This window comes from Narcine bancroftii, chromosome 3 (genome assembly GCF_036971445.1).
Source record: "Narcine bancroftii isolate sNarBan1 chromosome 3, sNarBan1.hap1, whole genome shotgun sequence".
In the NCBI taxonomy this organism is placed as follows: domain Eukaryota; kingdom Metazoa; phylum Chordata; class Chondrichthyes; order Torpediniformes; family Narcinidae; genus Narcine; species Narcine bancroftii.
Genome location: NC_091471.1, coordinates 235,201,629 through 235,215,198, shown reverse-complemented (window position 1 = coordinate 235,215,198; position 13,570 = coordinate 235,201,629). Strand labels below are relative to the sequence as shown.

At 47.4% G+C, this 13,570-nt stretch overlaps 1 protein-coding gene across 1 annotated transcript; it reads left to right on the top strand.

The window, feature by feature from the left end:
* The first annotated feature begins 6,091 nt into the window (after positions 1-6,091).
* On the top strand, positions 6,092-10,280 carry rpl18 (ribosomal protein L18). The gene is made up of 7 exons (XM_069927068.1): positions 6,092-6,190; positions 6,474-6,560; positions 6,883-6,990; positions 7,574-7,672; positions 9,549-9,672; positions 9,867-9,936; positions 10,162-10,280. Exons 1-7 carry the CDS (start codon positions 6,188-6,190, stop codon positions 10,235-10,237), a joined length of 567 nt encoding a protein of 188 aa, XP_069783169.1. The 5' UTR covers positions 6,092-6,187; the 3' UTR covers positions 10,238-10,280.
* Positions 10,281-13,570: the final 3,290 nt, after the last annotated feature.

The following is a 13,570-nucleotide window of genomic DNA, read 5'->3' as shown; positions in this document are numbered from 1 at the left end:
GGTAGGACATGTAACAGCAGCGTCGTATAATTCAAAAGCAAGAGGAGTAGCTATATTAATCAGTAAAAATGTACCAATTAAAATAGAAGAGGAAATAATAGATCCAGCAGTGAGATATGTAATGATAAAATGTCAGATATATTCGGAGTTTTGGAATCTACTCAATGTATATTCACCTAACGAAGAAGATCAAAACTTTATGCAAGATATTGTTTTGAAGATAGCAGATACGCAAGGGAACATATTAATAGGAGGGGATTTCAACCTTAATTTGGATTCAAATATGGATAAAACTGGTAAAAAAATTAACAGAAAGAACAAAGTAACCAAAATTTATAATTAAATCGATGCTAGAAATGCAACTTTTGGATATATGGAGGAAACAACACACAAATGAAAAGGAATATTCATATTACTCGGCTAGACATAAAATATACTCAAGAATAGACCTATTTTTGTTATCAGCTCGTATGCAGGATAGAGTAAGAAAAACAGAATATAAAGCTAGAATATTATCGGACCATTCACCCATAATATTGACAATAAAGTTAGAGGACATCCCTCCAAGAATGTATAGATGGAGATTAAACTCCATGCTACTTAAAAGGCAGGATTTTAGAGAATTCATTGAAAGACAAATTAAAATGTACTTTGAAATAAATACGGAATCAGTGAAAGATAAGTTTATACTATGGGATGCAATGAAAGCGTTCATCAGAGGGCAAATAAAAAGTTATGTAACCAAGATGAAGAAGGACTATAATCAGGAAACAGAGCAGTTGGAAAGGGAAATAATAAATATAGAAAAAGAATTAGCAATGAAGGAAGATACAACTAAAAGAAGAGAATTGGCAGATAAAAAAATAAAATATGAAACACTACAAACATATAAGGTGGAGAAGAACATAATGAAGACAAAACAGAAATATTATGAACTAGGTGAAAAAACGCACAAAATTCTAGCATGGCAGCTTAAGACAGAACAAGCTAAGAAAATGGTATTGGCATCAAGGAAAAAAGACAAACAAATCACATATAATCCAACGGAGATCAATGAAAACTTTAGAGAATTCTGTGAACAATTATACCAACTGAAAACGAAGGGAAAGAAGGCAAAATAGATGAATTTTTAACTAAAATTGAACTACCAAATATACAAATAGAGGAACAAAATAAATTAACAGAACCATTTGAAATAGTAGAAATACAAGAGATAATAAAAAAAACTATCGAATAATAAAACACCAGGAGAGGATGGATTCCCAATAGAATTCTATAAAACATTTAGAGATTTATTAATTCCTCCCCTCCTGGAAGTAATCAACCAGATTGACAAAACACAAAGCTTACCAGATTCATGTAAAACAGCAATAATTACAGTAATACCAAAGCAAGGGAAAGATCCACTCGCACCAGCGTTATATAGACCAATATCGTTACTTAACACAGATTATAAGATAATAGCTAAACTATTAGCAAACAGATTAGCCGACTATGTACCAAAAATAGTAAATCTAGACCAAACTGGATTTATTAAAAAAAGACGAACAACAGACAATATTTGTAAATTTATTAACTTAATTCATGCAGTAGAAGGAGGTAAAGCGCCAACAGTAGCAGTTGCTTTAGATGCAGAGAAGGCCTTTGACAGAGTAGAATGGAATTATTTATTCAAAGTATTGCAAAAATTCAGTTTACCAGAGAAGTATATTAATTGGATTAAAGCATTATATAAGGGGCCATTGGCGAAAGTGACAGTAAATGTATATTTATCAAAGCAATTTAACTTAAGCAGATCAACAAGGCACTATCACCCTTATTGTTCGCGTTAGCTATAGAACCACTAGCAGAATTGATAAGAACAGAAAATAAAATAAAAGGGATAAAAATAAAAGACAAGGAATATAAAATCAGTTTATTTGCAGATGACGTTATAGTATACTTAACAGAACCAGAACTATCAATAAAAGAATTACATAAGAAATTGAAGGAATATGGAGAAGTGTCGGGTTACAAGATTAACGTAAATAAAAGTGAAGCAATGCCAATGAATAATGCGGATTTCTCAAAATTTAAGAAAGAATCACCATTCAGATGGCAAATGCAAGCAATAAGATACCTAGGTATACAAATAAATAAAAATCCCGGCCATCTAAATAAACTCAATTATTATCCACTGATGAAAAAATTACAGGGCGATTTAGAGCATTGGAAAGATTTACCACTAACACTAATAGGAAGGATAAACTGTATTAAAATGAACATTTTCCCAAGGATACTATACCTCTTTCAGGCATTGCCAATACACTTGACAGAGAAATTCTTCAAGGAGTTAAAGAAAATAATAAGGAAATTTTTATGGAAAGGGGGGAAACCGAGGATAGCACTAGATAAATTAACAGAATGGTATAAACAAGGAGGCTTACAACTGCCAAACTTTAAAAATTATTATAGAGCCGCACAATTAAGATACCTATCAGATTTTTACCAAACAAGGGAAAAGCCAGATTGGACTAGATTAGAACTAGATAAAATAGGGGAAAACATACCTGAACACATATTATATAAATGGGATGAAAAATTGGTACAACATAGGAGTTCTCCAGTATTACATCATCTGCTCAATATTTGGAAGAAGATTCATGTAGAAAGGAATAAAACAAATTACCAATTACCAAAACTAATAATGACGCAAAATCAGTTACTTCCTTTTACAATAGATAACCTTTCCTTTAGAGAATGGGAGAAAAAAGGGATCAAAAGAATAGAAAATTGTTTTTCAGGATATAAATTATTATCCTTTGAACAAATGAAGGATAAATATAATATAACTCACGATACAGTGTTGGCATACTACCAACTGAAATCTTACTTGAAGGACAAATTGGGAAGCAGTCTGAGGTTACCAGAGGGAAGTAATTTTGAATATGTGATTACAGACACAATGATAATCAAAAAAATTATCACAAACATGTATATTAAACTACAAGAAAAGGAGAATGAGGAAACAAATGGTAAAACTAAACAAAAATGGGAACAAGATCTAAACAGGAAACATGGGAGAAGTTATGCTCAGGAACTATGAGAAATACAATAAATACGAGGTTACGTATGATACAATATAACTGGATACACAGGCTATATATTACACCTCAAAAGTTAAATAAATGGGACCCAACAGTATCTGACAGATGTTTTCGTTGTAAAAAGGAAATGGGAAAAACAGTTCATGCAATCTGGACATGTGAGAAAGTGAAAAAATTTTGGGAAGATCTTAACCAGATATTAAATAAAATCACAAAAAGCAATATACCAAAAAATCCAGAGATCTTCCTCCTAAGTAACATAAAAAACAAAGAATTTGGAGTTGATTTGGATGGTGCACAAAAAAGATTTGTTAATATAGCTCTAGCCGTAGCAAAAAAATGTATTATGTCAACTTGGAAATTGGAAGATAATTTGAGAATACAACAATGGTATATAGAAATGAATAAATGTATTCCATTAGAAAAAATAACATATAGTTTAAGAAATATTGAAATATTTGAACAAATATTGGAGCCATACATGAAACACAATAGAGAAAACCTACCGGGGACATTTACCACCTAAATTAACGAAAGGAGAAAGAAATGAAAAGAATTGACTCAGTGTAATTTCTTGTTTATTTTTATTGAATGACAACATTATTTGACTGGTTTAATGTAACTTAGATTTTGTACTTTAAATGGATGGTGGGGGAGGTAGGGAGGGTGGGATGGGAAGAGGTGGGGGGGAGAAAATGACACTGTATATATTTGAAAAGGAAAATGTATGTATCTTGGTCAATGTGGTTTATGGTGTGAAAAATAAAAAATTTTAATAAAAAAAAACCTCCGCTGCTTCCAAGGGCAGCGAATTCCACGGATTCCCCACCCACTGGGAATGGCAGTTCCTCCTCATCTCTGTCCTAAATCTAATACCCTGGATCCTGAGGCTACGTCCCCTAGTTCTGGTCTTCCCCCCACCGAAGGGAACAGCGTACCTACCTCTAACAGTACAGTACAATTTGTTCAGTCAGCGTGAATTGGAAACAACGTCTCCCCACAGAGCTTTTGGAGCCTCTTACATCTACAGGGAGCACTGCTGATGGAGAGCGATGGTCAAGGACCTCCACCACCCAGCACACGCTCTGTTCTCGCTGCTGCCATCAGGAAAGAGGTCGAGGGGCCACAAGACTCGCACCAGCAGGTTCAGGAACAGCAGCTACTCTCCACCATCAGACTCCTCAGCGACAGACTTGATCAGGGACTCATTTAAGGATGCTTGTGCATTTCATTGATTTTCTTTGATCTCTCTGCATGGCACAGTCAGTTGTTTATTTTTGTACATGGCTTTGTGCATGGCAGGGGGAGTCGACCCATTAAATCCCTGACCTGGCGATGGCGCATCATGCAGTCACCAGAAGTACTGTTCGATGTTCGGGTGCTGGCTGCCCGGTGACGCGCAGATACATGCACAGCGCTGACGTCATCAGAATAAGTGGGTCGGCTGCTTTTGCTTTCAAATCGCTGGCGGAAGCAACCTGGGTCAATTTAACCGACGACCTCTGAGGTAGGTCAGGGATCTGGTTGGATTCCGACGGGGTTGACAGGGTCAGACCCTTTCTAACTGGGGCGCTAACCAGGCGAGTCAACCCCATTTTACATAGTAGTTTGAAGGGGCCTGGAGACTCATTTTCCTACTTGCTTTTTCTTTCCCCTCCCCTTTCCAGTTTGTCCAGTCCACCCACCCTGTCCCACCATCTCTCCCTCCCCCTCAATGCTGGTGTCTCCTGCCTCTACCTACTTTTTTGTTCAGACACCTGACAGCATTTTCTCATACCCTGATAAAGTGCTCAAGCCCAAAACGCTGGTTCTGTATCTTTACCTTTGCTACGTTAAGGTCACTGTTTGACCTGTGGACTTTCTCCAGCAACGTGTGCTTTTACTTCATCCACGAAGTCCACCGAATGTTGTGATGTACTTCTGTTTACATTCATTAACTGTTAACAGATTATTTGCTTGTTTACATGCTTTACACTGTAGAATTAGTGGTAATTGTGACAGAGTATTTAGAGGAGGTTTGGGAGGAATTTTTAGAGCAGCTTGCGCACACACATTTTAAAACACAGATTATTTGTAGGACTTTTGCAGAATGCTTTTTGTAGGAGGCAACAGCTTGCCTGGGAGAGCATGTGATCTTTGCAGACAGGAGAGAAGAGTTTTGCTCTCAGAGAGGGAGGGTGTGAAACAGAGAGATAGAGCAATCAGTTCCAGAAGGACAAGTTTGCAAACTTTGGAAGGCTGCCTGGTCAAAGGAGGAGATTGGCAGCCTGAAAGGTGACCTGAAAGAAAGAGGACCCTGAAGGGGGCAGGTTTCATCAGCAAGACTGATTGAGAAGGAATCAGTTGCGGATGTCCTGGAAAAGGAATCTCTCTCTGAAAACCAGCAAGAACCCTCCTGAGTGGTAACCATTTGCCTGTTAGGCACCAAAGCCTGGTGAACTTTGATAAGGCTAACTTCTGTGCATAGAACAAGAATTGCCTGCAACCAGTGAGATTGGACTGTGATCCAAAGAACTTTTCTAAACTTAAATATACATTACACATACCCGCGCTTAGTATTAGAGTGGGGGGGGGGGGGGGGTAGTATTAGAGTAGTTAGATAGGTTAAGTAATAAGTTAGAGTTTAATTCTGTTTTCCTGTTCAAATATAATTAAAAACAACTTTTGTTTAAGTAACCCTGTGATGTGGTGCAGATCTATTGCTGTTGGTTTTTGGGGTCCTCTGGACTCCGTAAAATAATTCTGCCTGCAGGATAAAGGAACTTCAGGGTTGTACGTGATCTCACGTTTGACAATAAATCTGAACTTCACCCGGCTGATTTTGTCCAGCATTTTGAATTCAGTGATGTCCATTTCGTCGTTGGCGGCGCTGCTGCTCGAAGACCACCGCCGTCTCTGCCTGGAGCTCCGCGGTGCAGAGCGCCCTCCGGCCCAATTGGTGGCGGCGGCGCTGCTGCTGGCGGACCACCGCCCTTTCCCCGCCCGCCCCACCACGTTGAATTCTGCGGTGCAGTGCGCCGGCCCTCCACATCTCGCGAGACCAGCCCCTCGTAGCGAGATTACCCATCAGCCTCTCTTTCTCGCTTCCGCCGCCGCTCAAAATGGTTGGTGACCGGGAGCGGGGCCACTGCCCAAGTGCAATCTGCCGCCATCCACCTGCGCGGAGGACCGGAGCCGGGGTCCAAGGGGCGGGAGGGCGCGGGGGGACGGTCCAGCGCCAAGAGGGTGAGGGGTAGGCAGCTGGGGGGGGGGGGGCGAGAGGGGACCGGGATGGGAGGAGGGATAGAGAGGGTGAGGGAGAGTGGGACGGTGGGGAGAGGGGGTGATGAGAAACAGGGTGTTCCCACAGGGTTTGACCCCCGTCTCTCTCCGTTGCCCTGCCTGTAGGGGATCGACATCCGTCACAACAAGGACCGGAAGGTGCGGCGCAAGGAGCCCAAGAGCCAGGACATCTACCTCCGGCTCCTTGTCAAGGTGAGCACCCGGGATGCGAGCTTTGCGTTAGGGGAGGGGAAGGGGATGGAATGGGGAGCAGAGAGGAGGTGGGTGAAGGCAAGGGGGGAGAGGGAATGAAATGACGAGAGTTGATTGAGGAGAGGGGCGGGGAGAGGTGTCTGAAGGCTGAGTATATGAGGTAGGGAGTAATGAGGACAGGAGGAGAATGTGAGTGGGATGGGGAGGGGAATGGGAGGAGGGTGAGATAATGTCAGTTGGAGACTGGTTGAAGGGGGAATTGGGGGACTGCGCTGAAGGGAGAGAGTGGGAGGGAGCTGATATTGATTTGCTGACTCCACAGCTGTACCGTTTCCTTGCCCGTCGCTCCAATGCACCATTCAACAAGGTTGTTCTCAAACGACTCTTCATGAGCCGGACGAACCGACCCCCACTCTCCTTGGCTCGTCTGGTGAGTATCAAGGGAGAGCGTACCCCATCCCATCACACACTGCCGGGGTGCGACACATTGAATCTCCCTCTTTTTCGTCCTGTCACACACTCCCAGGATGGGACACAGGAAATCTCCCTCTCCTCCTATCCCGTCAAACAATCCCGGGGTGGGACACAGTGAATCTCCTGATTCACACATTGGGGGTGGGACACAGAGTGAAGCTCCCTCTCCCTCGTCCATTCACACACTCCCAGGGTGGAACACAGAGTGAAGCTCCCTCTCCCTCGTCCATTCACACACTCCCAGGGTGGAACACAGAGTGAAGCTCCCTCTCCCTCGTCCATTCACACACTCCCAGGGTGGAACACAGAGTGAAGCTCCCTCTCCCTCGTCCATTCACACACTCCCAGGGTGGAACACAGAGTGAAGCTCCCCCTCCCAATCCTGTCACCCACTCTTGGGGTGGGACACAGTGTAAAGCTCCCTGTCGCCTATCCCGTCACACACTCCTATCCCCCTTATCTCCTCCCTGCCCCAATGGGCGGGGAGGAGGGTGAAGCCCTGGACCCTTGCATTCCCACTGGCTGTCGTCTCCCCTCAGGTGCGGAAGATGAAACTGTCTGGACGTGAGAACAAGACGGCAGTGGTGGTGGGAACGATCACAGATGATGTTCGTATTTGGGACATCCCCAAACTCAAGGTGAGTTACTGCCCTTCCCCTCTGGGTTTGGGGGTGTGGGAGGTTTGGAAGGATCGGTGTGCTGCCTGCAGTGTCGATAGTAGGGGAACCATGCCCATTACCCAATGGGCTAATACGGGCAGTGTGGGATGAAAGATCCGCGTCTGCCATGGGGCGATGCGTTCCATTCTCCACTCCTGCATGGGACACTGCAGGGTAGGTGCAGAGATCTGCACCAAGGAGACGACAGTGAAAAGTTGTCAGAACACGATTTGTTAATCCGCGGAATCATATATAGCACGGGTGTCTATGGACCCCAAACATTGATTTTAGGACGACAGGCTAACAGCCACAAACTCAAAAATGGACTCCTATGTCGGGTGAGGGCGAGAGACCAGCAGCGCGAGGAGGGTGGGCAAGGGGGGTAGACCAGCAGCATCAATTTGGGTGGGCTTAAATTATTTTTTCCTGCTGCATCTTCAATCATGACCAAATGCATCTGTTCTGCAACTCGGCTGAACTGCGGTACGAAATCTTGGGCCCAACTACCGTGTTCTAACGAGGTTTTACTGTAGTTTGATCGCCAGACTCCTAGCTGCTAACCCTTGGTGGGGGTTGGGGGTGGAGAGAGACAGTCTCTATCCACCTGATCCACACCCCTGCTGGGTTTATAAAGCTCCAGAATGATCAGTATCACAGGTTGATACTTGAGACCCCTTTAGATCCCAGGGAAATTTTTACCATCCTACTCTCCAGCTCAGTGACATTCTTCCCACAGCTGGGCGACTAAAACTTTCCTCTAAACCTATCTTATCCATGGGTTTGTCCCACCCACATTGGTCTCACCTGCCTCTATCCCTCTAAACCCATCCTATCCATGGATCTGTCCCACCCACACTGGTCCCATCTGCCTCTACTCCTCTAAACCCATCCTATCCATGGATATGTCCCAACCACATTGGTCTCACCTGCCTCTATCCCTCTAAACCCCGTCCTATCCATGGATCTGTCCCACCCACACTGGTCCTACCTGCCCCTATCCCTCTAAATGCATCCAGTCCATGGATCCGCCCCACCCACACTGGTCCCACTTGCCCCAACCCCTCTAAACCCGTCCTATCCATGGATTCGACCCACCCACACTGGTCCCACCTGCTTCTATCCCTCTAAACCCATCCTATCCATGGACCTGTCCCACCCACACTGGTCCCACCTGCCCCTACCCATCTAAACCCATCCTATCCATGGATCTGTCCCTACCACAGTGGAACTTCATGCCATTCCGAAAGCTGTTTTGACCACCCTATCTTAAGGGCCTATTTACCCGTGCTCTGGACCTTGCAGTTTAGTATATGCTCCTGAATCTTCTAACTTAAACCAGGGATCCCATGTGATAACCTGGGAGTCCTCTTGCGGGACGTCCTGGTTAAATGGGCCAGTTGAGCCGCTGGTGAAGAAGCCAAATGTGATGCTGGTGTTCGTTTCAGGAGGAATAGATTACAAGTGTAGGGATGTGACGTGGAGGCTTTATAAGGCCCTGATGAGCCCTCACATGGAGTGTTGGGAGTAGTTTTGGGCTCCTCATTTCCGAAAGGATGTGTTGATGTTGGAGAGGGTTCAGAGGAGGTTTACCAGGATGATACCGGGAATGGAAAGGTTGTATGAGGAGCATTTGACAGTTCTTGGCCTGTGTTTACTGGAATTTACGAGAATGAGGAGGAATCTCGTTGAAACATTTCAAATGTTGAAATGAGAACGCGTCTTGATATTAGTAACAGAAGTCGAGAAGCAGAAAAAGGGACATCTCTGGTCCTTAAAAGCCTCTCTGCAGATGTGGTCTGACTAGATGTGGAGTAAAGGGGACGGTTCAGACACTGACCAGCGCTGTTCTCCTCAGGTGTGTGCCCTCCGTGTGACAGACAACGCCAGGCATCGCATCCTAAAGGCTGGAGGTCACATCATGACCTTTGACCAGTTGGCCCTTGCTGCTCCCAAAGGTCAGGGCACCGTTCTGCTTTCAGGTGAGTGAAGCTCCCTCTCTCCTGTCCTGTCACACACTCCTGGGGTGGGACAGAGAATGAAGCTCCCTCTCCCGTCCTGCCCCAAGATCCAGGGGTCAGATGGAGAGTGAAGCTCCCTCTCCCCCGTCCCGTTACACACTCCCAGCATGAGGCAGATGTCAGTCTCCATTCTAATCGAGCATCTCCTGTTACAGGGCCTCGTAAGGGAAGGAAGGTGTACAGGCATTTCGGACCTGCTACTGGAACACCCCACAGTCACACCAAGTATGAATCTGCTCCGCCTCACTCTCACCCCTCCCCGGCCTCTCTGCTCCACCCCCTTTCTCTACACCATCTAACACTGCCGTCCCCGTTGTTGCACTCTCCTCTCCCCACACTCCTCTCGCCGCACGTACCTTTCCAACCTCCTCCTCTCAGCCCTTTTCCTACCTGCCCCTCCCCCAAGGATAGCCGCCTCTCTAACCCCCCCCCTCCCTCTCTCTTCTCCAGGCCCTACATCCAATCGAAGGGACGCAAGTTTGAGCGAGCCAGGGGCAGGAGAGCGAGCTGCGGATACAAGAACTGAGTGTCTCCCTTCCTTTAATAAACTACTTCTTGTCATCACCTTATCTCTTGTCTGGTACCGGGTTTGTTGGGGGGGGGGGATACTCTCGGGAGTGGTGATGGGGAGCAGGATCCTGACTACCCCCCCACCTCCCAACCCTGATGTACTTGATCACATATTGAACTCGATCTTTGGGTTTAACACATTTAATAAAGGTTTGATAAAACACTGCTGATCTGCAGAGCCAGTCAAGCATGTCCCTATCTTTCCCTTCCCACCACCTCTCCCTTGATAAATCCCCATGCACCCTCCCCTGATGTCCAACAGCAGATCGGAATTGATCTTCTCCCACCCCCCCACCGTGTCCTGAAAGGAATCTGCCCTCTACCTTTCCCTGATGGACCTATGCCCCAGCAATGTGGCAGGAGAAGGGGGCTCTCCACCTGCCTGGGAAGGGTTTTTTCCCTTTACCTGCCCCCAAGGAATGCTTAGCGCCTCCACTCTCCCCCCTGGCCGGGTCTACTCAATCGCCTAGCGAGAACCCCCTGCAGGGCTTCCCCTTCATCGCAACCCCATGTGGTCTTGCAAGAGGCAGACGAGGTAGGAACAGATGGTCCAGGCCCGGTCCACCTGAGCCTCCATGCTCCGGGGGTAGACACACTTGAGGAAGCGGTAGTTTAGCACCTTTTCCACGTGGCTGCGGACGCTCAGCACCTCCCGGGACAGGGCCCGCTGCTCGTCCGTCGGGCAGCCCCCCAGTAGGAAGGAGGGCAGTTGTGGGCTGCTCTGCCCCTTGCCCACCTCCTCTACCCTTTCCTCCTCCTCCAGCTGACCCTGCTCGTTGCCATGCGCCCAGATGCCGAAGGCCAGGCTGGTGGCAAAGGTGATGTAGTCGGTGGCGGAGACCAGGGTGTAGCCGCGCCGCACATAGTGACCACGGTAGGGCTGACTGGTTTGTAGGCGGCACCGCTCCTTGGTCTGCCCCTTGAAGAACAGGTCGGTGCACTCCAGAACAGTGAGAGGAGTGCCCAGGTGCTGGATGGTGCGTTTTGGCTCGAATGCGTCCACAAACATGGGGCTGCACACCACCGGGATCTGTAACGGCAGGGTGTGACAGTTTACATAGGAAAACACTGGGCAGGTTCCCATAATGGCATAAACCAAATGCACGACCATCTACATAGAAAAAACACATGGTCAAGTTACAATGACGGTACGTTGGTGTTACAATCTGAAGCATGACTGTTTACATGGGAAATCATGATGGGTAGGTCCCATTATGGCTTATTGGTGTTACATACTGCATTGTGACTGTTTACATAAGAAAACACAATGGACAGATTCTCCTGTAATACCAGTGTGGTGTTGCCAAACGTGACTGTTTACACCCTCCAACCCAGGACGACGGTAACCGGGCATACATCCCCGTCCCCAGGCAGCTATGGGGCATGCTGGGCCTCGACCACCAGGGGCCCGCTTCAGTCTTAGGAGACGAACCCGCCCCCACCCATCCAATACGACTCGCATACGTCAACCCCTGCTACCCCTCCACGCGGCTCCACACCAGCCACACACTCCCCTGCTGCCAGCCCCCCCACTTGCCCTCTGACCAGTGACCAGAAGCCAGTCCTACGACGGTCACAGAAACCCTGGCGGCCGCCGAATCATCTCAACCTGTAAATATTGTATACATAATGGGTGCGATTCCTTGTTACTCCCCTTCCCCCCCCACCCCCCCCACCGGGGCAATTTTAAAGGGGGTGAATGTGGTGGTACACCACCGGCCTACTGCAAGGGGAAACTTCTATACCTGCAGAAGTGTAAGGGGACAGGACAACGCCTGGCCTGCTGTCAATCAGTCAGCCTGAATGGATCAAGCTCCACCCTGTCGGGTGTCAACCACCCTCCAGGATATAAGTCTGCACCGGCCTGGCTCTGTGGAAGTCTTTGTGGATTAAAGCCTGTTGTACAGTCTTTACCTTGTGCGTGTCTGATTCTGGAATGGGCAGGTTGTAATAAAGACAGGTTGGTGTCATACCGCACTGTGACTTTACAGCTCTGGCTCCCCTGGAGACGAGCTCCTGTTGCAACACCGTGACCATTTACATAGGAAAACTGAATGGGGCTGGACTGCTCTGGCTCCCCCTGAAGACAGGTTCTTGTTGCAACACTGTGACCGTTTACATAAGAAAACTGAATGGGGCCAGACTGCTCTGGTTCCCCCTGCAGATGAGCTCCTGTTGCAACACCGTGACCATTTACATAGAAATGCTGAATGTACCGGACTGCTCTGGGCCCCCCTGCAGATGAGCCCCTGCTGCAACACTCTGACTGTTAACTAGGAAACCTGAATGGGGCCGGACCACTGCAGCTCCCCTGCAGACAGGTTCTTGATGCAACACTGTGACCTTTTACATAAGAAAAGTGAATGGGGCCAGACCGTTCTGGCTCTCCCTGCAGATGAGCTCCTGTTGCAACACCGTGACCATTTACATAGGAAAACTGAATGGGGCTGGACTGCTCTGGCTCCCCTGAAGACAGGTTCTTGTTGCAACACTGCGACCGTTTACATAAGAAAGCTGAATGGGGCCAGACTGCTCTGGTTCCCCTGCAGATGAGCTCCTGTTGCAACACCGTGACCATTTACATAGAAAAGCTGAATGTACCAGACTGCTCTGGGCCCCCCTGCAGATGAGCCCCTGCTGCAACACTCTGACTGTTAACTAAGAAAAGTGAATGGGGCCAGACCGTTCTGGCTCTCCCTGCAGACGAGCTCTTGTTGCAATACCATGACTGTTTATATAGGAAAACTGATTGGGGCCGGACCGCTCTGGCTCCCCCTGCAGATGAGTTCCTGTTGAAACACCATGGCTGTTTACACAGGAATCACGCGGCGTGCCGATCTGAAGGATTCACCTGCATTAGCTAGGTCTGGATGACCTCGGTCCAGTTCAGCCAGATGCAGGACGCGTGTTCTCGGAGATCTTGAAGCGGTAGGCCAGGTCCTGGAGCAGGAGGCTGAGCTGTAGCCGGCTCATCATGAGGAGCAGCTGGTCAGCATGGTGCAGTGCGGTGGGGGCCAAGCCCTCGGACCTGCTTCGGCTGATGTCGCCCCGGATCTGGCCGGAGCACAGGGTGGCGTCCTGGGTGACGAAGCACTCGTAGGTCTAGAAGACCATGTAGAAGACCAGCCACTTGCTGCGGGGCCACTTATTGGGGTTAGCCACTGACCATCACTGCATCCTGCTCTCCGCAGGTGTGCACCCTCCATGTGACAGACGATGCTAGGCATCACATTCACAAGGCTGGAAGTCACGTCATGACTTTTTATCAGTTGGTCCTTGCAGACACAAA

What these genes read in the sequence shown, in the direction of transcription:
- rpl18 (XM_069927068.1), top strand. An exon ending in GGGACATCCCCAAACTCAAG is followed by an intron (nt 7,673 to 9,548) that starts GTGAGTTACTGC and finishes TGTTCTCCTCAG; the next exon opens with GTGTGTGCCCTCCGTGTGAC. An exon ending in ACACCCCACAGTCACACCAA is followed by an intron (nt 9,937 to 10,161) that starts GTATGAATCTGC and finishes TCTCTTCTCCAG; the next exon opens with GCCCTACATCCAATCGAAGG.